Raw genomic sequence first — 22,134 nt, forward strand, 5'->3', positions numbered from 1 at the left:
TTTTTTTAAATATTAATAAAATTAACACTTAAAAAAATATTAATAAAATTCAAAAATATTAATAAAAAAATATTAATAAAATTAAAACTTAAAAAAATATTAATAAAATTAACACTTAGAAAAATATTAATAAAATTAAAAAAAAATATTAATGAAATTAACACTTAGAAAAACATTAATAAAATTAAAATTAAAAAAAAAACTGTATGTTCACGTGAACAGTACAATTCAATGTCAACAGTGTAGTGAATTGCACTGTTCATGTTAATTGCACTGTTTATTAAACAGTGCAATTAACATATACAACGAATGAAAAGAAGCATGTGTTTCAACCGTAAAAAATGTGTGGAATCTATATACCGTAAATCAATTTTTTTCCTTAGCATTTTAATTAAAACGCAACCGCAGTCACGTAAAAAGACACCATCTGAGTACCCTCACTCAACCCTTGAATTTCAAACCTTAGATTGTTTTACACTGTATTTTAAAAATATTATTAATTTTTTTATTTTAGATTAATATATTTTTAATATTTTTAAATTATTTTAATATGCTGATTTTAAAAATAATTTTTTAAAAATTAAAAATATTATTGATATATTTTTTTAAATGAAAAATACTTTTAAAAATAACTATAATTATAGATATGTTTAATTCAGGAAAACCTAGTCTAATCTTAATTGGTTAGTATTTATGATTTTTTTTAGAAAACAAAATAATATAATTTTAATAAAAATAATTAAGTTAAATTAACTCCATCACACCCAGATAATAATAAAAAAGCCTAGAGATCCATACCTTCTCTGAGATAACATGAATAGGCTATCCTTCATCTTCTTGGAGATATAAACTCGAACACAAAATAAAAAAAAGAAAAAAGATTCATCTTGGAGATATAAACGCGAACACAAAATAAAAAGAAATAAATGATTGAATAACACGCATAACTGGAAAAACCCAAAAAAGAGAAGAAGAAGGGGTGGGGTCAAACCTCAAACATAAAAGGTGCAATGTACCCAAACCAAACATTTCTTAATATATTTTAATAATTATTTTTTAATAATAAATAAACATAGAAAAAATTATAAAATGATCATGAGGAAAACAAGCCGCCTGACAAGCACTCTTGAAATAAAAATCCGTTTCGTTTTATTTACACATAAAAAAAGAAAAAAATGCTTACTATCAGCTAGACTCTTACACGTACACCCGCGCCTATTTCTATTTTGTTTTGTCTCTTTTTCAAACCAAACCCCTCTCATCTAACAGCCTAACACAGCACCCCCTCCTCTCTCTCTCTCTCTCAAACTCACTGTGTCACCGGACACACAAATCGCTCCGGGAATTCCTTTCTAACTCCCCGGGGTTTTCACTTCCGGTTTCCGAATCATGTCATAAAAAAAGTAAAACTTCTTTCTTTTTTCTTGTTGTTTATTGCCTTTAATTTGTAATTCTCTCTCGCTCTTTACATTTCAAGAAGCTTGCATTGTAGGCAACAAAATTTCAATTTCATCTCCTCCTCCTCTCTGATCCTGCATGCTTAATTTTGTATATTTTTTTCTGTTTGCTTTTTGTATTTTTAAAACTCACAATTTTCAGAGAGAGAGAGAGAGAGAGGGAGGGAGGGAAATTGGAGGTGGTGAAGGTGATTTAGCTTTTTTTTATTTTTTTATTTTTGGAAAGGTGAGTTTTTTCTGTTTTATTGGACCAGGTCAAATCCCGGTCTTACGAAATTCAACCTTTTTTTTTTTCCCAGTGATTACTGTGTTTTAAAAGTTGTTTTTTTTTTTAAAATTTTTAAATTTTGAGGTTTAGATTTATAATCAGATTTGAAGTTTGAATTTTGCTATTTTTTGGTTCTTCTTGGTTCGTCAGATTGGAAATTTGGGTAGCTTATTTTTTAGGTCCTTTGTGTTTTAACTTTTGATTCCATGTGTTTAAAAATGGTTAATTTTAAGTAAAATCACAACTCCTTCAAGACTGCAACTTGCTTGCTATTTTTTTTTTCTTTTTGCTTGATCTGTTACATTTCCTTTCTGCCTTTGAGTTTTCTAAAAGTGGGAAAACTTGTTTTTTAATAAAGCCATTAAGGTGTGTGTGAGGTTTTATTTTATTTTTTTCTGAAGTAAAAGTGATTTGGAAGATATAATTATTATTGTGTTTAAGAAATCAAGGGGTGCATTTGCATTAACGTTGTGGTTGCTGGTAGGTAAGTGGGGTTTCCCCCCTCTTTGATAATAATATACAACTATACTGATGTTTATGGTCTTTTCTGGTTGTAAAAGAGTCATTTTCATGTAGGTTTTTTTTGTTTTTTCTTGGGTTTGCTAATTTAACAAGAAAGCACCAACCTTTTTGTGTCATTGAACAAGAAATTGCTTTATGGGTTCATGTTTCTTTAATTTTGATAACTGTTTTCACACTTTTTTAGAGTTTAAAATGATGCGGGTTTGCACTGTTTTTGTTTTCTCTCATTAACAATTTAAAGGACATCAAAGTCTCCCAGTTGCTTGTTGTGTTTCAAGAAATTGACTTTTTTGGGTTCTGTATAATAGAAAGGCAAGCAATGAGCAGAGCCAACAATTTCGATAGTAAAGAGAGGTTTTTGTTTAGAGTTTTTGGGTGTCTTAAGCTGCACCATGCCGTTTGAAGTTATGGATCATAGGGGTAGTACTACTGCATCTTCTCACTAATTCGAGGACATTCATTTGCCTGCTGAGGTAAGTTCAAAGATTTATGCGGTGACCTTTTTTTAAGTAATATAGATTGCTTTATATCTACGTATGCTCTTAGGTTATCTTTATGTGCCGGAAGAAGCAGTACTGTGATTTAATTTTTGTTTGTTATTTAAGTAATTTGCTTGCGACTTTTATTGGACAGAGACAAATTGGGTTTTGGAATCCGAACACAATGCCTGATCAGCAAGGTTGGTGCCATTTAATTATTTACCCTTCGAACTATTTAAATCTGCTAATTAGAGTTGCTTAAAAGCCTTCTCTGATGGAATTGGCTATTTGTAGTGGAATGCAGCTGACATAGCTTAGCTTGGACCTTTTTGGTGTGAAAGTCAATTCATTACAGAATTTGAGTGCTCCAAATGGAGTTAATGATTGAGCACGTTGATATAGGTGGTGCCATCATCAGTAGTTTTGTGCAAGTGTTTCTGGTCTATCTATGGCTGTTTACAGTTCATGTTTGTTGTCTGACAATTGTGATATGTATATTGGAATCTTAGTCCACTGAAGTTCAGATCCTTTTGTCAATCTTTTTCCTGTTCCTGTTTCAGTGTTCTGAAACCACGTGTGCAAGTTTTTATAAAGGATGTAATAAGTGTAGTGTCCCTGTTTTAGTATCTAATAATTCTTAATCAATATCGTAGTGCCATATATTTTAAAATCTGTCAAATGAATGTCTGGTTGTGTTCTGGATCAACATACGAAGTCTCTAGGAAGTATATTATTTCTTGCTGGATTTACCTAGAGGATCTCCCATTTTTAAATGTCGTATAATTTTGTCCATCAGTTGAAATGGATGGAAAGATACCTATTCCTAGCAGCAACTGTGTTTGTTCTTCACCTCTGGAAAAACTTTCATCAGGCGGGCCACTATCAATGCATTATGCAGAGTTATCACAGTCAATCCTAGACAGAGATAAAAAAGAGAAGTCACTCATTAGTGAACAAGGAGCTAATATGAGCAAGCATGCATGGAGTTCTATGGATCATCATCCAAAATCCTGGTCAAGTTTGTCATTGCAACCTGCATCTTATAGCAAGGGGAGAAGTAGGGCTGGTATCAGTGCGGCCCAGGGGGAAAACAGTCTCTTCTCAAGCTCATTTTCTGAAATATTCAGCAGAAAGTGTAAGCTTCCTTTTCATCACGCAGTCAACTGTATTTTATCCTGTGTTCTCTTATGCTATTTGTTATCTTATTATGTGTTATTACAAAGAGCATCAATTGATTGTACATGTAAATTGCTAACTCAATTTTGTCTTGATAAATCTTTGAACGTGTCTCTCTTTTTCTTTTTTTTCCTAGCAATGCATTTTGTTGGTTGATTCTTTTCTTCCTGCAGCTGGCCCTATCTGAAAAATTTAATGTTACCAATTGCCCCATTTTTGAAAAAATGTACTGTGCATATTTTGCAGTGAGGTTATCAGGAAATGACATTCATTCTCATCAACCTGCTAAAACCATTACTTCCTCCAACGAGGAAGAAGAGCCCTTTGAATCTCTTGAAGAACTTGAGGCGAAAACTATTGGAAATCTCCTCCCTCCTGAAGATAACATGTTTTCTGGAGTGACTACTGAGTTGAGGCATGATGCTCAGAACAATAACTTGGATGATCTAGAAGATTTTGACCTGTTCAGCAGTGGTGGAGGCATGGAATTAGAAGGGGAAGGGGGTCAAGGAAATTCAGGTCTCCTTGGGGGAGTTCCCAATGGTCAAGGGGACTCTAATGGTTCAACTGTTGCTGTACATCCTTCTAGAACTCTTTTTGTCAGAAACATCAATAGCAATGTTGAAGATTCTGAATTGAAGGCTATTTTTGAGGTGTATATCATTCTAAATCATGCAGTGCTTTATTTGGCTTTTGTGCTGGCAAGTCCATCCAGTTTGTCCTACAAGTTATCGAACATTTTTTTTTTTGTTCTGTCAGCAATATGGAGATATCCGAACTCTTTATACAGCGTGCAAGCACCGTGGCTTTGTAATGGTTTCTTATTATGATATAAGAGCAGCTCGAAATGCAATGAATGCACTTCAAAATAAACCATTGAGGTGTAGGAAACTCGACATTCACTATTCAATTCCAAAAGTGAGTCATTGTTATTCTATTTATATTTTGAATTTATGGACATTATTATTTTTGTTTTTCTGATTTGTGTGTATATGTTTGAATGCAACCTGTTCATTTGACCTTTTTTTTCTGTTTTTTTCTTCTTACTTTCTATTCTATCAGGACAATCCATCAGAGAAAGATATGAACCAGGGCACTCTAGTGGTCTTCAACCTTGATTCCTCTGTTTCAATTGATGAGCTTCACCAAATATTTGGTGTTTATGGGGAAATTAAAGAGGTAATTGGTTTAAGGGGTATTGTTTTGGTTTTTACATTTATAAAAGATAAAGAATTTCCCAATAAATATCTTTATTTGTCTGTGGTTTGCAGATCTGTGAATCCCCACAAAGGCATCATGATAAATTCATAGAGTATTATGACATTAGGGATGCAGATGCCGCCCTTTCTGCACTAAATAGGAGTGACATTGCTGGCAAGCAGATCAAGGTTGAAGCAAGTCTCCCAGGGGGCACTAGAAGGTATTTCACTTCTCATGAAATTTTTTCTATGGCATAGTTCCCTGTCAGGATTGACAGTAACTTTGAATGGGGCTTTGTGAACCTAACATTTATCATGTGACCTTAAAATAGGAGGAATCCACATTGCTTGCTACCTTATGTTCTTTTTTACTTTTTGCTTGTATCTTCTTTTTTAACTCGGATTGGTGATTCAGTTTCTTTAATATGCTGCTAGCAGATTACCAACCGATCTTCTGACTCTTAATCTCAATCAATGCTGCAGATAATTTATTAAAATTTTTGTTTGCAGCTTGATGAAACAGTCTGAGCATCAGCAAACTGAACCACATCCTTTTCAAAGCCCTTTTAAAGACTTGTCGTCTGGATCATTGGGTAGGATTTTGTTTGGCATAATTTGTTTTGATTATATGAACTTAAATTGTGTTTCTTAAAAGAAAATTCCCCCCAATCCTCTGAAAACATGTCTTACAGCCACATTTTCTCCTGGAGTATCTGCCTCCAGCTACATGGAAAACAGATGTACTCAGGTTTTACACTCTGCTATCCCATCACAGCTGGGTGCTTTCACTGATCTTCATCGGAGTTCTAGTGTTTCAATTAACTTACCATCTCCAGTGACAGCAAGTGCTGCCAAACAAATCTCCATTAGTGAAATGAAGTTTGGCAACCAATGTATTCCAAGTATTCATCCTCATTCTTTGCCAGAGTATCATGATAGTTTAGCCAATACTATTTCATACAACTCTCCAGGCACTATCAGAGACATGCCCAGCAGTTTCACTTCCAAAGTGGCAGAAGGAACCAACAGCTTGCACATTCGAGGAGTAGGGTCAGATGGGCACCTGATGGAGCTTATTGGAGGGAGTAAGTGCAGATGATCATCCTCCAATCCATTTATACTGTCTTTTTCATGTTTATCTTTTTGATAAGAGGTTTGAAAATCAGCAACCTTTTTTATATGATGAGAGAATTTAGATTCCTGATCTAGAAGTTGACCTTGGACTTTCTAAAAAAGTTACAAATTAAAATGTTTGATGCATAGATAATAATACGAGAAGAACAGATCTAGTTGTGCTTCAGACATATTGAATAATTATGATCATCTAACTCTGTTATAAAATCTTTATTGTAGAAAACCCATTTAGCAGCATGTACTGTTTGTTTATGTGCAAAATGAACCGGTTCTCATTCTTTTTTATTTAGAAGTTAATTTAATTTACCATTGTTATTAAAATCTTCCTCAATTTTTAATCTACCAATTATTGTTGTTATTTTCATTCTTGTGTGAAATATTTTGCTAGTTTCTGGATTTCCTGGAGCTGGAAGCTGTTCTCTTCCTGGGCAGCATTATGTTTGGAAAAATTCCAAGTCAGGCCAGCAAAATCCTTCAAGTGGCATGATTTGGCCAAATTCACCATCATTTGTCAATGGTGTTCATGCTCATCACCTCCCACACATGCCTGGATTTCCTAGAGGCCGTGCAGTTATGCTGAACTCTGCACCTGCACCCCATCACATTGGATCGGCGCCAGCTGTTAATCCTTCTCTGTGGGAGAGGCAGCACACATTTTCTGGGGATTCTCCTGAAACTTCTAGTTTTCACTTGGGTTCTCTTGGGAGTGGGGGTTTTCCTGGTAGCTCTCCACCACATCCAGTGGAAATTGCCTCCCACAACATTTTCTCCCATGTTGGTAGAAGTTGTATGGACATGGCTAAAGGCACCGTCCTGCCCTCTTCTCCACAGATGTGCCACATGTTCCCCGGGAGGAACTCAATGATTGCAATGCCAGCTTCATTTGGTTCTCCTAATGAGCGTGTGCGGAATCTCTCACATCGTAGAATAGAATCTAATTCAAACCATTCAGATAAGAAACTATATGAACTTGATATTGATTGCATATTGCATGGCGAAGACAGCCGAACCACGTTGATGATAAAGAACATTCCAAACAAGTATGTGAAAATCCTGCTAGCCCTTCCAACCCTTTTCTTGTATGATCTGAACTTCATTTTTCTTTGCAAAATTATGTCTTAAAGTTTTTCTGAACTGTTTAAAGTTTATTATCTTGTCTAGCTCTGTGACAAAGTTACAATGTATAGCTTGTTCTTTCATGATTTCCATCCATGCTGGATAGTAATATTTTGAGTTAGCTTCCTATTTCTCTGCTTGGCAACCGCTGTCAATTTCACAGCTTGTTAAAACACCACCCCCACTTGACCAACCTAATTTAATATTAGGACGTTTTGGTCTAGGCCATCTAATTCAACCAATTTAGCAGACCAGGACTTTATTGCATACCAAGGTAATGTTCACATTCATAGCATGTCAAGTTTGCTTATTGAATCACAAGGTGTTTTCATCCCTTGGGTGCATTTTCTGTGTTCATTGCTCTTAATTTTTTTTTCATTTTCTGATTTTATTTGGTGTTTCTTGTAGATATACTTCAAAGATGCTTCTGGCTGCAATTGATGATCACTGCCGAGGAACCTATGATTTTATTTACTTACCAATTGACTTCAAGGCAAGTGATTTTTCTGTTGGAACAAGCTCTACTATTTTACACTAGGTTGCACAGTACATGTATGTAACATCGTTTATTGTTTATAGCTTTTAAGCTCTAATTCCGATTTACAACATGATTTGACAGAACAAATGCAATGTGGGCTATGCATTCATCAACATGATTGATCCTCAACAGATCATTCCATTCCATAAGGTATGTTATTGGCTTGAGTGGGATGATAGTAATTTATGTTTTTCATTGGTATGAAATGAATTCCCCTTAAAATATATGAAATGAATTCCCCTTCATATATATGAAATGATGAAACTAATTGAGGCTGAACATGTCCTTTACAGGCGTTCAATGGTAAAAAGTGGGAGAAGTTCAACAGTGAAAAAGTGGCATCTCTTGCATATGCTCGGATTCAGGGAAAAGCTGCTCTTATTGCGCATTTCCAGAATTCAAGCTTGATGAATGAGGATAAACGTTGTCGTCCTATACTCTTTCATACTGATGGTCCGAACGCTGGTGATCCGGTATGATATTTTGCCATTCAGTTGGCTTGTTAAAATGTCTAATTATTGTAGAGATTTTTTGTATGCTATCATGCTGCCTCTGGTTCAAACATCTTTATAAATGGAGATATCTTTACATTTAGGATTTAGTAAGGGCTAATAACTAAATGCTTACATCTTGTTACCTCTTTTCTACCAGTTGCATCTGATAGTAACCAATGTAGAGCTATTCCTTTTTCCCAAAAAACAGGCAAAAAAAGTAGTTGATCAACTGAAAGTATATCTTGGATCAATAGCTTCCAGCCTTGTCTCCTGATCCAGTTGTTGTCTGGAAGCTTCTTTTGATGATTAATTCCACATCATAATTAGAATAAAAAATAGTAAAGAATATCAGAATATAAGCGAAGTTGAAGTTGTTGGGAACTGTGGTTTTTTGGTGATTAGGATTTTGCTTTTTTAGTTTTTCTCTCTGGATTATGAGTTTTAAGTAGTAGTTGTGGCTAGTCGTATTATTACACTGAAATTTGTGAAAGAGGATTGGTTTTTGAGGACTATTTTGGGTGTTACTCGGTATTTTGCCTTCTCAAAACTTGATTGTCTCACTTGTTTTTATGGACGCTAAAACCATTCTATTTTTTATTTTTTTTTTCTTTGCAGGAACCATTCCCTATGGGTACTCATATTCGATCTAGGTTGGGTAAACCTCAATCCACTGGCAATGAGGAGAACCACCATAGCGGGAGCCTGTCCACTTTGGCAAATGAAGATGACTCCTCAAATGGAATACACTCTCCCTCGGGTTCTGATTATATGGTTTTCTTTGGCCAAGATGCTACCTTGAACCCTGTACGGGTGTAAATCGTCGTATCCACCCCCCAGCACTGTAGATTAGGGGTGACCTGACTAGTGACAACTCCCTTTTTGGCTATAGAGACTCGTTTGACCAAGTTCTGAATGCCAGAGTGCATCTTCAGCATCAGGTGGGTTCAGAATTTTCGTTGTTTCCGCAAAATTTTTCCCATCTAGCCTAATTATGATTATAGAGAATGTGGCTTAACTAGGCTTCAAATTTTGGATAATCGAATCATGTACAGAAGACCCCTGGTTGTGCACCAGAGGAGTTATCTCTGTTTTTGTTCATTTTTGGACCTCCGTAATTTCATTTTCCCCATATTTTTTGGGGTTCCCTGGTGGTTCTGTTACTGTTCTAGGCCAAATGTGGTTGCTAAAGGAGAGCCATCGCACATTAATGTCCCGATTGTAGAAATTTTTTTTGTGCTCGGAGTGCTGTTAATATTATTTATTTGTCGTTCAATCAGCTGTTGTTTCTTTTTCGTGAATGTTGCTGGGGAACTTGGATATCCTCTAGAAGTATGCATGCTTGTTGATTCCAGGTTGATCTCTTTACTTGATAACAAATTTAGAGTCTTGGAACAAGAAATTGTGGTCATAACTTTATTTTGGTCTATAATCTCAAGCAGCATGGTGCAGCCTTAGCTGTACAAATTTCAATTCAAAATTAATTTTATATATATAGGTCCTTTCAGCAATTTAACGCTAGATAAAGCAATTTAAAATTGAGAAACTGGAAAGTGAAGAAGAACATAAATCCCATAAGAGTATTGCTTCTATGGCAAATGTTGAAAAAACACGCTATATAAGTTTTGAGGTTGTCGTGAATTCAATCAAAATATCTTACATGAATGAACAAACTCCTTTTCTCTTATGCCACACGAGATTTTCCATCATCAACGTATCTAATGCTATATATGGTCATAGGAGGAAAACATAATCAATTACGTAAGGCACATTGAAGGGAGAAGAAAGATGGGCTCTATTCCATTTCCGTCACCGTACTTCAATGGATTCATCTTCTCTGCATTCTCCGACATCGACTACCAGTGTGTCATTTTTCTCCGTGGGTAAGATCCTGCAACAGTTTCTTCTAGGAGCCTACTCAACACGCACGCATAAAAATTAAAAACTATAACATTATCACATTAATATTTCTTAAAAAAAGCAAATAAAACAAGTAGTTTAAAAGAGATTTTCTTACCCTATCCCATACATAAGGGTCGGGTCTCTTTAGAACCTCCACTCGAGCTATTGGCAAAGGATCGGCCATTTTCCAATCACAACGTGGGTACCGATGATCATGCCTGATGTATTCACTGAGTGTCTGATCTGTACTGCTGTTGTACGTTGCATTAGAAAAGAAATGCACAAATGGCTTCTGACATACGTGCTCGTAATAGGGACGGTTGTTGAATATGAAACCTTCACGTTCAACTGTCTGATACCAACTGTAAAATGTCCTTGCTATCATTTCTATTTCTCGTGGATGAAGTATGCCCCGAATTATTTGAACTGCATAGCCCCATGATACCGATACAGTCCAATTTCGTGCTGCGTCGTAGCAAATGGATTGTTGCATGAGTGCAGCAGAGTCTAGTTTGGCCGGAACTCTTAGCTTTTCTAGGGCTTCTAACTTATCCATGCGCGGAAATATTGCATTAGTAACATTGTAGTGGTGGAGGGAGACTAAAGGGGTGATAGGATGAGCTGCAAGGATGCCAAATATGTTGCCGTAGAAATCGTTCTGATAAGAAAAAATGCAAAAAAAATAGATTGTTAAACTTTTAATTTTGAAGAAAACAAATCGAATAAATTTAACTAACCTGATGAAACCCTCGTTCCTTGGTGAGAGGGACACCAAGCTCAGACATGCAAGCATGAATCCTGTCATCAGATCCATATAAACCTGGATATCTCTCAATACATCTATCTTGCATCCTTGCTAAAGCCTTTGCTAGAGGATAACTTATAGCAAAACCACCACCACCATAAGCCATACCATAATTGTAGACTATATTCTGCTTGTGACTCTCTGATGTGCTCCCTATATAATAATACTGATTATGGTCGTACTTTGATAAGACCTTAACCAAATTATCAGGAAAAAATAGTGTATCATCGTCTCCCATCACAAACCACCTCACATCCTTCATGCCTAGCTTCAAGGTCTCTGACACTATCCTTGTCAACCGTAACGCAGACCTGTCGCCAATAGGATTTTCATACTTGAAAGGTGATGTGTTACTGGAGATTTTTATCGGGGGCAAAAGATGATCGTTTGCACCATTTTTCACTATCTGATCTAACCAAACTGCACCCCTCATCTCATCAGGTCTCCACCATAACTGAATACACTTTTGCCTCTCGCTCCATGTATGAGAAGATCCAGCAATGCCAAAAACTAGGTGATGAAGACTTGTGTTTTCTGCTTTCTTATGTTCTTCGATGCTGAGGATGTAAGGTTTATTAAAGTGTTTAATGTTGTTAGGAGTTATTGAATAATCTAGTAAATTCAAGATATAAAGGTTGCAGAGAAGAGAAATTGAGAAGCAAAGCCATAGAATTACTCTTGGAAAAGAGCAATGGAAGGGCCTGGGTGAAGGTCTTAGATCACCAAGTTGGTATTTTTGCCTGAACTTCATGATATTTAGGTTTGGTTCTGGAGAAGAGGAAGAGATCCTGTGTATAATAATTTATACGATAATTATGTGCATTAGAGACTGTTGGTATCTTTTGATGATAAGAAGTGTTATCTAACCACAATTCCAAAGGGATAGGACTTTTTGCAGGGATATACTAGTTATGTTGCATGCACTCCTGCACTGTAAGATTTTTTATTTTATATATAAAAAAATTATATATACAAGACAAAGGTTATTTAAGATTATGCAGCAGGACTCAAGAATAGTTCCGTCTAGGCGTGTCACGTGTATATTAAGGTTGGCCCATCAAATAACAGTCAACTCAAATGTTACCTGTGCGATTGGTTTGTCGATACACAGACATTCCAAACATCACATGTTTCTATATAGTTTTTATTTTTATAATGATAATACTTTTTAAAATTTATCAATGATGATGATAATGATGATAATGATAATAATAATAATAATTTTTAATTTTATATTTTAAATTAAATTTATGGTTGTTTTTCAATATTAATAATAATTCATTTTGAATTTAGTAATTATTTTATTAATAATATTTATTATTATAAAAATAATAATATTTATAACATAAAATATAATATTTTTAATTTTAATACTTTTGATTATAGTACAAATGATAATATTTATAACACAAATAATACTATTTTTAATTTCAAGAATATTTATAACACAAATAATGATATTTTTTATATTAAAAATTTGAATTATCATAAAAATAATAATACTAAAACTTTGAATTATCATAAAAATAATAATACCTTTGATATGAATACATTGAATTATAAAAAAATAATAATACTGAGAACACAAATAGTAATATTTTGATATGAATACTTTGAATTATAAGAAAAATAATAATATTTATAACATAAATAATAATATTTTTTTATATAAATTTTTTAGATGAATACTTTATATTAGAAGAAAAATAATAATATTTACAACACAAATTATAATAAGTTTTATATTAATACTTAGAATTGTTGAAATTTTTTAATAATACTGTATGGCAGCGGGCTCACTTTTTATTTTTATAAAAAAATAGTATGGCGGGCTCACTTTTTATTTTTATAAAAAATATCATAAGAATGTATAATATAAAGTAATATGTTTTCAATATTAATAATAATTTTTTTTTTAAATTTATTACTTATTTTATTAATTATAATAAAAATAATAGTATTTCTCACACAAGTACTAGTCCAAGTATCATATATGCGTTTAGTTTACTCAGCACATAGGAGACAACTTAAGCGCCCCAAGTGGGGTAGGCTGTGCCCCGGGTGGCTATAGCCGGGGGCACGACTAGTGGGCGTGGAATGCCTAGTGCCCAGGCCTCTTAGCTAAGCGCCAAATATCTGCATCCCCAAATGGGCGCGCCTCCAGCCTAGCGCTTGGAACTATTAGTTGTAGCCTCACACATGTCCTTACCAAACGGTGTAAATTATAGCAAAAGCTCTCACAATCTACAATAAAAGCACTAACAAGGCTATTATAGTGTAAAACAGTACAATTCATAGTAAATTCACTCACAATACATAATAGTTAACTTTACAATAAATAAACAGTGCAATCCTTAATAAAAGCTCTTATAGTTTACAGTGAAAGTACTCGTAAAAACACTACAGTGCAAAACGATGAAATTTATAATAAATTTTGTTACAATGAAATATTCATCCATTTTAGTTCAAATATCTGCATCCCCAATGGGCGCGCCTCCAGTCTGGCGCTTGGAACTATTAGTTGTATCCTCACACATGCCCTTACCAAACAGTGTAAACTATAGTAAAAGCTCTCACAATTTACAATAAAAGCACTAACAAGGTTATTATAATGTAAAATAGTACAATTCATAGTAAATTCACTCACAATACATAATAGTTAATTTTACAATAAATAAATAGTGTAGTACATGATAAAAGCTCTCATAGTTTACAGTGAAAGCATTCATAAAAACACTACAGTGCAAAACAACGATGCAATTTATGATAAATTCTGTTACAATGAAATATTCATCCATTTTAGTTATAGTTAATAAGAATAATAATAAAAATAAAAAATTGATTACTTGAACTGTTCGGTAAGAAAGTTGTGATTGTGTTATCCTTTTGTGCGTCCCCAAAATGATTATATGTTATTAGTAGCTTGATCAACTGGTAATTCAGAAGATTGATTTCGATTGTTTAATCTTTTAAAGTCTTTGTGTTCAATCCCAGTTGTGAATATTGAATCTTATAATGTGCATTTGTTTTTTAATAAGCATTGCAAAGACGAGGTGTTGATGACTGTGTGATACCTAGTAATGCCTCCCATTTTTGTTTGTGCTTGCAGGAGGATGCTTTCAATGTATGCATCTGTGACTAATATCATTCCAGACTTGGATGATCACTCCAAAATCTCTGGCCGTATCCTTTATATTACAATCGACTCACATGGATTTCCTTTTGTTTTGTTTTTTTTGTTGTGTTGAAATTCCTTCTTCCTATTGAGTGCCTTTCTTTCAGGTTCAATGCTGTTTGCTAATCGTGAAAGGTTGACTGTCCTTAATATTGGTTATAGATATTGTGCATAGAGATAACAAGGCTGTTGAGAAATTTGAATTTGATCCGACAAAGATAAGTTCATTTGAAATATGTCAGGGCATCTGGGAGATGATAAATAAGCAATAGATGTTTGGATATCTTCAGCTGGCTTGTGTGCTTCTACTTGGTTTTAATGAGTCTTTCTGTGATATACTTTGGTCACTTATTTTGTAGGCGGTGGTCTTCTTTTGTTGAATGTATTTGGCTTTCGTCCCTTCAGATGTGATGGTGCTCTTGTGAGGCATTGCATTCTAGTGTTTGTATGTTCACTTTTGTTGCAGCAATGAGATGTGAAAGTTTATAAACCTTGTTTCCCTGCTATTCTATTCATTATCAAAAAAGGCCAACTTTTTTCTCAAAAGAAGGAGAAAAGGAGAATGTTGATATGATTTTTCTGGATGAAAGCTACGAAATCACAGCACATGGAGTGGAACTTCATTAAATGCATTTTCCCTTTCATTTATATGCTTGCAGAACCACTAATTACATCACTCTATGGTTTATGAACTGCAGGAATCCACCTGGGGAGTTCCTTGTGCAAGAACCATGCCTGGAAAATTGAAAGCCATAGGTACATACTCCCCTTATTATATTCTATAATAAAAGGATGCATGTATAATAATCATGCAAGGGGTTCCATCTTCATCTGGTGCTTCCCTGAACTGTCACCTGACCTCTCTTCACTTGCATGACAGACTGATTGGAGTGAGGTGTCCTTGTTAATTGAGGTGTTGGGATGTGAACTGCAAGTCTTGGGCAAAGACTTGCCTTTGTATGCCATGCAAACATAGTGAATGAAACTTTCATAGTCCTGCATTAAAAAAATAAATATATAAATAAATAAACACAAACAAGGATATTGTTCAGAGGGGAATAGAGATTGTAGAAGGGTTGAGACTGACACCGAGGAGAGGTGTATCATCTACAACCACCCATGGCACGTATTCGTGAGGCAGTCTGAGATGATCTGTTTCTTTTTCATTTTGTAGGACAAGCTGCATGTTTTTTTACTTGAAACATCATTTAAACTTGGAATGCAGTATGCTTCATTATACACGACAGGAAGAAGTGCTTAAAGAAGCCAAGAACCATAGCAAGTAACTTTGCATCTCAAACTGTGCACCACCCTCTTGATAATTTGAATCGCCTACCTTTAGGCTTGTCTGAATTCCAGGCAAACAAGTCTAATTAAATTTTTAATGAAATAAAATGTGATTAGTGGATGAACCAAACCTTTTTTCCATGTCCACTGTCATAGCATTTCTTAATGGATTGTGCAGACAGTCTCAATTTACCAGAACATACTTCCCAGGATTCTTCTGCTCCATTTCTATCAGGAGCTTTATATTGCTTTTCGACACACTTGATGAAATTGAAGTGCTTCTTCTGCATAGTAATTTACTGAAGATCAATTTCATTCTGTGGCTGAATTGTATCATCTAAATTAAAGTGCTTCTTCTGCATAGTAATTTACTGAAGATCAATTTCATTCTGTGGCTGAATTGTGTCATCTAAATTACAATAAATGCTTGTTTTTCCACCATGTTTATTTCTGTTCACAGTTGAGTATTTATCAGAGAGTATTTATCTGAGAGAGCAGGTTTACCAAATCAGTCCAGAGTAACAGGAGGCGCTGGTTCTTGAGCAACATCGTACTCTGAAGAATGGGAAAGGGTGACGAACAAGAACATCAGAGTGGTGAGAACAAGGAAAGAGAGTAATGGAGAAGAGCCCATCTCTTTTTGATAGCAAATCGCAACCTGACACTCAATGGTATTGTTGGAGTCTAGAATAGCATGGTGATGAGAAATATTTGTCCCAGTCAGATAATGTGACACCAAATGCCCTACCATTAATGCTCTGCGAGTAGTAGTTGAATCCCATCTGACATTTTTCCTTTTTAACAGTTCAAATGTGGTTTGTCTACTCAAGAACATGTTCACCTGAAAGACTGATATACACTTCAAATGGGCCTGATTTATTGAAGCATAAGCTTGAAATGAAGTTAATTAAACATAAATACTGGAGATAGAAGTGGCATGCTTTTTTATATTTTTAATTTTAAGAAAATATGAATTTATTTTAAAATTATTATAAAAATAGATTTATATTATGGTTTTTTCTCAGTCTCTTCAGCCAAATACACTCGTCTTTTATATTTAACATGAGACTAAAGCCAGCATAAACTTTGGCCACTGACCACCCTAATCGTCACAGTTATGGCAAGAGCAAGAGCCTACCAAATCACCCGATGAAATCACGGTGGAATTTCATCGTGGTGGAATATCGTGCAAGTGATCAACATTTAAGTGTGTACCCTTTTGCGTTCAGTGGCCGGCATTAATGCCATGACAGTGATCTCATGCAATGAGTTTTTGGCATGTGCAACTCATTCTTAATGATTCGACCCAGCTTAGAGATTGAAAAGGTGAAGTCCTTCGAGTCTCCATAAGCTTGCTACAATAGTTTACTCTCCTGTCAATCCCAGTTAGGAAACGATTTAGGGCAGAGGATGCCAGGGTTCTTTTGAACTTTTGCCATGGGAGATAATTTTAGAGACCAGAAAACAGCCGTTCATCCTGCTTTGAGCTGTTAACGACCAGTTTCTGTTATACACGAGTAGGGTGATATAAGGCTGACTTGTGGGGTGAAAGAAGAGTGATTCCAAGAAAAAACTCATGCCGTTACTCATATTGGTTAGGATGATTAGTAGTTGGCTGGTTGCTTCCGTTGCTAGCACTTGGTAAACTTCAGCCAATCAGACAGATTTCAAAAACATCGTTAGACAGCTCAGAAACTTTGTTACAAGTCAGAAAACACAGTATCACCATGGCCATTGATCAACAGTTGACAGTGTAGTGAGAAAGAGCCATGAACCATGGTGAACTTATAGGCATTCCATTAATAATCAGATACCTACCCTCTTGCAGTGTTAGAAAATGGTTGTCACCAAAACAATACCCACATTGGAGTGGCAATCAGAAGCTCTTCCAAAATCCACAACAAGAAATACTCCTGGCACCATTCTTTATGGCTTATGCATTGATGGCATACCAATTGCCCTACACCAACCCAGACGCCAGCTCCTAAGCCGCTTTTCCAGTCATTTGTTACTTTCTTTTTATTCAATTAAATGAACTTGAGAAATATAGGTGCCAAAGTTACTGCTCAACATTCCAAAGCACATGCAGATTCTATACATCGAGAGAGCTGATCTCCGAAAGCTATAAAAATAGATCTATTTTAAGTAACTTTTTTAAGATGTTAGCCAAGGCCATGTAGCTCAAGTGTCTAGACTGCCCAGAGTCAAAAAACTCTCGACCATTGAAAGAACTGGAACATACATACTTACATCAGATTTGACATCACACCCATAAAGCAAAACCATTTGGCTGTTGTCAAAATATCATTTTTATGAAGAGATAGATTTTTATAAACCATGTACGCTTTAGGCAAAGCTTGGAAACGCTAGGAAATGAACATCATTTTCTATGCAATCTAGGGTGTCAAGACAACCTTAGTTAGAAAGTACATCCCCTATCATGCTGTTGTCAAAATATCTGCATGTATGTCACACGCTTCAACAGGATACAACCTGCAAATGAATAGGAAATCAATAGTTAGGTGAGCTGATTGCTACCAAGCAATACATGTTATGAAGGCATAGAATTGTTTAAATAGGTTGGTCGAGAGAGAATTCAGGTTTCAGTCAAGACCTTACCTATAAGCGGAACATATTTGATTATGTTAGCTGTATTCATTGGGGTTTCCCCTATTTTGGATGAGAGGGACACCATCTTCCCTCCAAATTAAACGTTCTTCACATAATGCAGCTGTTACCTCCACATATAACTGATGCTCCTATTATTGAAAAGCAAAGGAAGATTACTAAATAAATTTGAAGCCAAAATGCAATCTTATAATACACTAAATAGTAAGTTCAAAATACCCTAGTCATCCAATAGTAGGTTCTTGTATAGTAATTCCTGGATGAACATCTCCAAGAAAATAACAGTTTCATCATTGAATAACATCATCTTGTGAAGCTATCAAGAACAAGTTTGACAACCGTCCTCAAATCAAACAAATTGACTAATGCACTAATATAGGTTCAATATTTATGATAATCATCTGGATAAACTGATGAGGACATCATAAACTGTAAAAGAAATCAATTTGACGGCAAGAATAAATTAAAATGTGTTTGTCCAGAGAAAAAAAGAAAAAGAAAAAGAATACTGCTTCATTACCTCATGGAGTACCCTTGCAGCTAGCTCCTCTGCAGTGTCATTTGCAAGCACAGGTACAACTCTTTGAGCCAGGATACGCCCTGTGTCATAATGCTCATCAACAAAGTGGATGGTTGGCCCTGAGTATCTAACCAGGCAAAAAGGGCACAAGGACACTTGTTCAGAACACTTACAATAACTTTTTTTTTTGTTTGTTTGTTTGTTTTTTTTTTTTTTTTTTTTTTGGGGGGGGGGAGCGCAAATAGGACATAAATTTTGGTTACATTTTCCAAAAAAATTCATGATTTTGCGTAGAGATAGCGAAACATGTAACACCATGATATGTAATTACCTGGCTCCTGAAGCAATGACCGCTTTATGCACCTTCATACCATAATAACCTTTGCCACCAAAAGCTGGAAGCAGTGATGGATGGATGTTCAATATGGATCGGGGATATGCTCGGATCAACTCAGCTGGTATAAGTTTGAGATATCCAGCCAGAAGAATAAAGTCAACCTCAAGACTCCTGATTAAGAAAATGCATTAAACATTATATGCATATTTTAGTAATCATTACCCTTTTTTTAGTTTTGTTTGTCTACATAGAAATTGCACTAGATCTATCTGTATGCAATTTGAAAAATTTCAGAAGCACATTTCTCAAACACTAAATATTTCTTTCTTCTCCTTCTTCCTCTTCTATTTTTCTTTTTCCTTTTCTTTTTCTGTTTTCTCAGGGAAAGGTAAAAGAACATATAATTTCCAGTTAGTATAACATCGTTCCAGAATTATGCTAGAATGACATGGGAAACACTGGAAAAAAGTTTCATGGCTGTATTGTAGATTATATGGAGTGTATGATTCATGTACATTTTTCTCTCATTCTTTCAAATTTCTGAGGCCTATGTGCAGGACATAACTATGACATACAATGTCAATACCACAATGAAGAGAAAATGAAACTTGTTAATTGCCTATGCAATTTGTTCAACTCCATTTAAGTTACTTCATTAAGTTGGCAAGATAGCTGGAGGCGGCCGTACTGAATCGTATAATTTCATTATATAAAACCTCAAGAGTTATATTTCCTCAATAAAATTTGGACCACTGAGCAAATTTCTTTAAAATTTAAAGAATTTGTGTTCTTTTTTCCATTAATTCTAATATCTAAAGCATACTGCACAGACAATACTGGGTTGAGAGCATCCAAAATTACTAGCTAAAACAGGAACCTCAGACTCCATAACAGATGGGTCAGCGACACCATTAACAATCGCCCCAAGAACACAATAACTCAAGCACTTGCATATGCTTAAACACTATAAGATGATTCAGGTTAAGAGGGAATGAAAGGCAAAAGAGGAGCCTTTGGTTACATTATCAAGTGACCATAATTCTTACAACATATCTCTAATCAATCATGGATAGCCTACAAGCTAGAAATTCCCAGCACTTATTTCCACATAACTACTCTTTATATAATGGCTGCAAGTCTGAAAATCTAGAAGGATTAATCAGGAGACTAGAGCTTGAATGAAGGTAAAATATGTGTGTGAGGGAACCATCTCACTAGTTAACAAAGCATAAATAGTAATTCTAGATTCACAAATGCCAACAAAAGTAAGAAAGATAAATTATACAAGTTAGCAAGCCCAACCTAAGAGCTGCAACAAGGTCACTAGGAGATAACCCATCAGCAGCATCTTTTGTTCGAGGAAACAGAACAACAGGGATTTCCTTATTTTTTGCATACTCTGCACCTCCACAATCTGTGAGATAAATAGAAGGAACACATATGAAGTCTTATGCAAATGCCACACAAAATTCAAGCATTACATCTCCAAACAACAATTTTTTACGTTGTCTTTTAGCTTGTAACACATATCTAGCTCCTTTTTTTTTAGCTTGTAACACATATCTAGCTCCTTAAGGGAAAGATACAAATAACAAATTGTAGAATGCCTCAAATTCTGATCAAAAGATTCTTCTTAACAATCTAAAGAGTAAGCAAGTTACACTAATCATCTCATGGAGTGCTTAAAAACCAGGAAAAAAAAAAACCAAACGAAAGCCACAATCAATAAACACTCTCACTACTAATCAATCACGTGTAAGGGGCACCAAATTACAAACACAAACACGGAACTTGGGCAACAAAACCGAGAACACCCAAAAACACATCAAAAGAAAGACAGTGACTTTACCAGCAAGGTGGCCAGTTGAGGCACATAAAAAGATTATAAAGAAAATAAAAGGAAAAACATACCAGGTTTATTCGTAACCAAAACAACAATATCTCCATGAACTAACCCCTCGAAGCAAGCATCATGAATAGACTTAAAGTTTGAACCACCACCAGAGACGAAAACAGCTAGCTTCTTCCTTTTAACAACCCGGGGCCTCTTGTAATCTTTCTCTTCAAGAACAGCATTTTCTGAAGCATTTACACAAAAAAATATCTTCTTCAAAGACCCTTTAAAGCATGGTGAATGGTGTGTTTTGAAGGATACGCAATTGTGGGATTGAAGCAAAGAGTGAAAAGAAGGGTTCGATGGTAAAGAAGAAGAGAAGGGTTTTTTAGAGGTCCAGGTTAATGGAATCTTGTAGTTTGGGAAAAACCCAGAAAGCAAATTTTGAGCTTCCATTGTAACAGATTATAAAGAAAAAACCTTGAAGGGAGAAAGAAGAAAGATCGTAGAGGAGACAGAGGACCTTAAGCGGCTATTTCGACAGGAGTTTGGACATGACAGTGGAACTTGTTACCATAGGGTAAACTTCACTTCTTATTTCTTACACAGCTACTACATTTTTCTGTATATTTCAATATTACCCCTAAGCGCGGCGGGGGGGGTCCGTCAATTAACGGGCACTGCAGACCCAAGCGCCACAACATTACATCTGAGTCTTGGCAACAGGCCTGATTGGATTTGGCAGCTACAATACCACGAGTTGCTAGGGTCTCCGCCGAAGGACTCCTTGGATTCGGCAGCCACAATATCATAAGGCGCTTGATCAGGGCGAAGACCTGATTGGATTCGGCTGCCACAACACTACGCTTGAATAGCTTGGGTAGCTCCAATGCCACGTGCTGCTTGGAAAACCCATCATGACATAGCGGTTGGACGATCCAATGTGAGGACCAGACTCAAGCGCCACCTGGCATTCACCCCATGTAAATATTAGGTATGGTCGAATCCACGCCTAATCATATGTATTCATATAATAATTAGATTATAAATAATTTTTTTATAATTTAAAGTATTCAGATAAAAATAATATTATTTATATTACAAATATTATTATAACGCTATGTAAATATTAGGTATGTTCGAATCCACGCCTAATCATATGTATTAATATAATAATATATATATTATAAATAATTTTTTTATAATTTAAAATATTCAGATAAAAATAGTATTATTTATATTACAAATATTATTATAACACTACTA

The 22,134-nt window shown here is 35.1% G+C and overlaps 4 protein-coding genes across 5 annotated transcripts; 1 reads left to right on the plus strand and 3 right to left on the minus strand.

Annotated features, from left to right (window-relative positions):
• The first annotated feature begins 1,231 nt into the window (after positions 1-1,231).
• Positions 1,232-9,656, plus strand: LOC105138564 (protein MEI2-like 1). Its single transcript, XM_011044685.1, is given in 15 exon segments — positions 1,232-1,403; positions 2,556-2,720; positions 2,881-2,926; positions 3,523-3,861; positions 4,149-4,555; positions 4,662-4,820; positions 4,965-5,081; positions 5,174-5,322; positions 5,612-5,694; positions 5,794-6,186; positions 6,624-7,275; positions 7,760-7,844; positions 7,971-8,039; positions 8,183-8,362; positions 8,999-9,656. Coding segments are annotated over 14 exon segments (2,961 nt in total). The 5' UTR covers positions 1,232-1,403; positions 2,556-2,639; the 3' UTR covers positions 9,200-9,656.
• Positions 9,657-10,091: 435 nt separating this feature from the next.
• On the minus strand, positions 10,092-11,879 carry LOC105138563 (uncharacterized). The gene is made up of 3 exons (XM_011044684.1): positions 11,020-11,879; positions 10,398-10,940; positions 10,092-10,294 (listed from the first exon to the last, which is right to left on the minus strand). Exons 1-3 carry the CDS (start codon positions 11,836-11,838, stop codon positions 10,190-10,192), a joined length of 1,467 nt encoding a protein of 488 aa, XP_011042986.1. The 5' UTR covers positions 11,839-11,879; the 3' UTR covers positions 10,092-10,189.
• A 3,084-nt stretch (positions 11,880-14,963) lies between these two features.
• Positions 14,964-16,068, minus strand: LOC105138562 (gamma-interferon-inducible lysosomal thiol reductase-like). 2 transcript variants are annotated; one of them, XR_844802.1, is made up of 4 exons: positions 16,054-16,068; positions 15,681-15,833; positions 15,350-15,442; positions 14,964-15,258 (listed from the first exon to the last, which is right to left on the minus strand). XR_844802.1 is itself a non-coding variant. In XM_011044683.1 (4 exons), exons 2-4 carry the CDS (start codon positions 15,837-15,839, stop codon positions 15,070-15,072), a joined length of 441 nt encoding a protein of 146 aa, XP_011042985.1. In that variant the 5' UTR covers positions 15,840-15,886; positions 15,959-16,006; the 3' UTR covers positions 14,964-15,069. The 2 variants fall into 2 exon arrangements, 1 of the variants encoding a protein (XP_011042985.1); XM_011044683.1 differs by lacking the exon at positions 16,054-16,068 and adding an exon at positions 15,959-16,006 and having other exon boundaries at positions 15,681-15,886.
• A 1,595-nt stretch (positions 16,069-17,663) lies between these two features.
• On the minus strand, positions 17,664-21,722 carry LOC105138561 (Formyl transferase). The gene is made up of 6 exons (XM_011044682.1): positions 20,946-21,722; positions 20,337-20,448; positions 19,029-19,205; positions 18,698-18,824; positions 18,169-18,308; positions 17,664-18,042 (listed from the first exon to the last, which is right to left on the minus strand). The coding sequence occupies exons 1-5, from the start codon at positions 21,322-21,324 to the stop codon at positions 18,195-18,197; spliced, it is 909 nt and encodes a 302-aa protein (XP_011042984.1). The 5' UTR covers positions 21,325-21,722; the 3' UTR covers positions 17,664-18,042; positions 18,169-18,194.
• Between the last annotated feature and the right edge of the window lie 412 nt (positions 21,723-22,134).

This window comes from Populus euphratica, unplaced genomic scaffold (assembly GCF_000495115.2).
Source record: "Populus euphratica unplaced genomic scaffold, PopEup_1.0 scaffold79.1, whole genome shotgun sequence".
Lineage (NCBI taxonomy): Eukaryota > Viridiplantae > Streptophyta > Magnoliopsida > Malpighiales > Salicaceae > Populus > Populus euphratica.

Coding starts and splice junctions, on each gene's coding strand:
- LOC105138561 (XM_011044682.1), bottom strand. CDS start 21,324: ATGGAAGCTCAAAATTTGCTTTCTGGGTTTTTCCCAAACTACAAGATT. Junction 20,449..20,945: donor TTTGGTTACGAATAAACCTG/GTATGTTTTTCC, acceptor TTTATCTCACAG/ATTGTGGAGGTGCAGAGTAT. Junction 18,309..18,697: donor CTGCAAGGGTACTCCATGAG/GTAATGAAGCAG, acceptor TTTCAATAATAG/GAGCATCAGTTATATGTGGA.
- LOC105138562 (XM_011044683.1), bottom strand. CDS start 15,839: ATGCAGAAGAAGCACTTCAATTTCATCAAGTGTGTCGAAAAGCAATAT. Junction 15,443..15,680: donor ACAGTGGACATGGAAAAAAG/GTTTGGTTCATC, acceptor AAAAACATGCAG/CTTGTCCTACAAAATGAAAA. Junction 15,259..15,349: donor ATGATACACCTCTCCTCGGT/GTCAGTCTCAAC, acceptor TTTTTAATGCAG/GACTATGAAAGTTTCATTCA.
- LOC105138563 (XM_011044684.1), bottom strand. CDS start 11,838: ATGAAGTTCAGGCAAAAATACCAACTTGGTGATCTAAGACCTTCACCC. Junction 10,941..11,019: donor AGGAACGAGGGTTTCATCAG/GTTAGTTAAATT, acceptor TTTTCTTATCAG/AACGATTTCTACGGCAACAT. Junction 10,295..10,397: donor ACCCTTATGTATGGGATAGG/GTAAGAAAATCT, acceptor CGTGTTGAGTAG/GCTCCTAGAAGAAACTGTTG.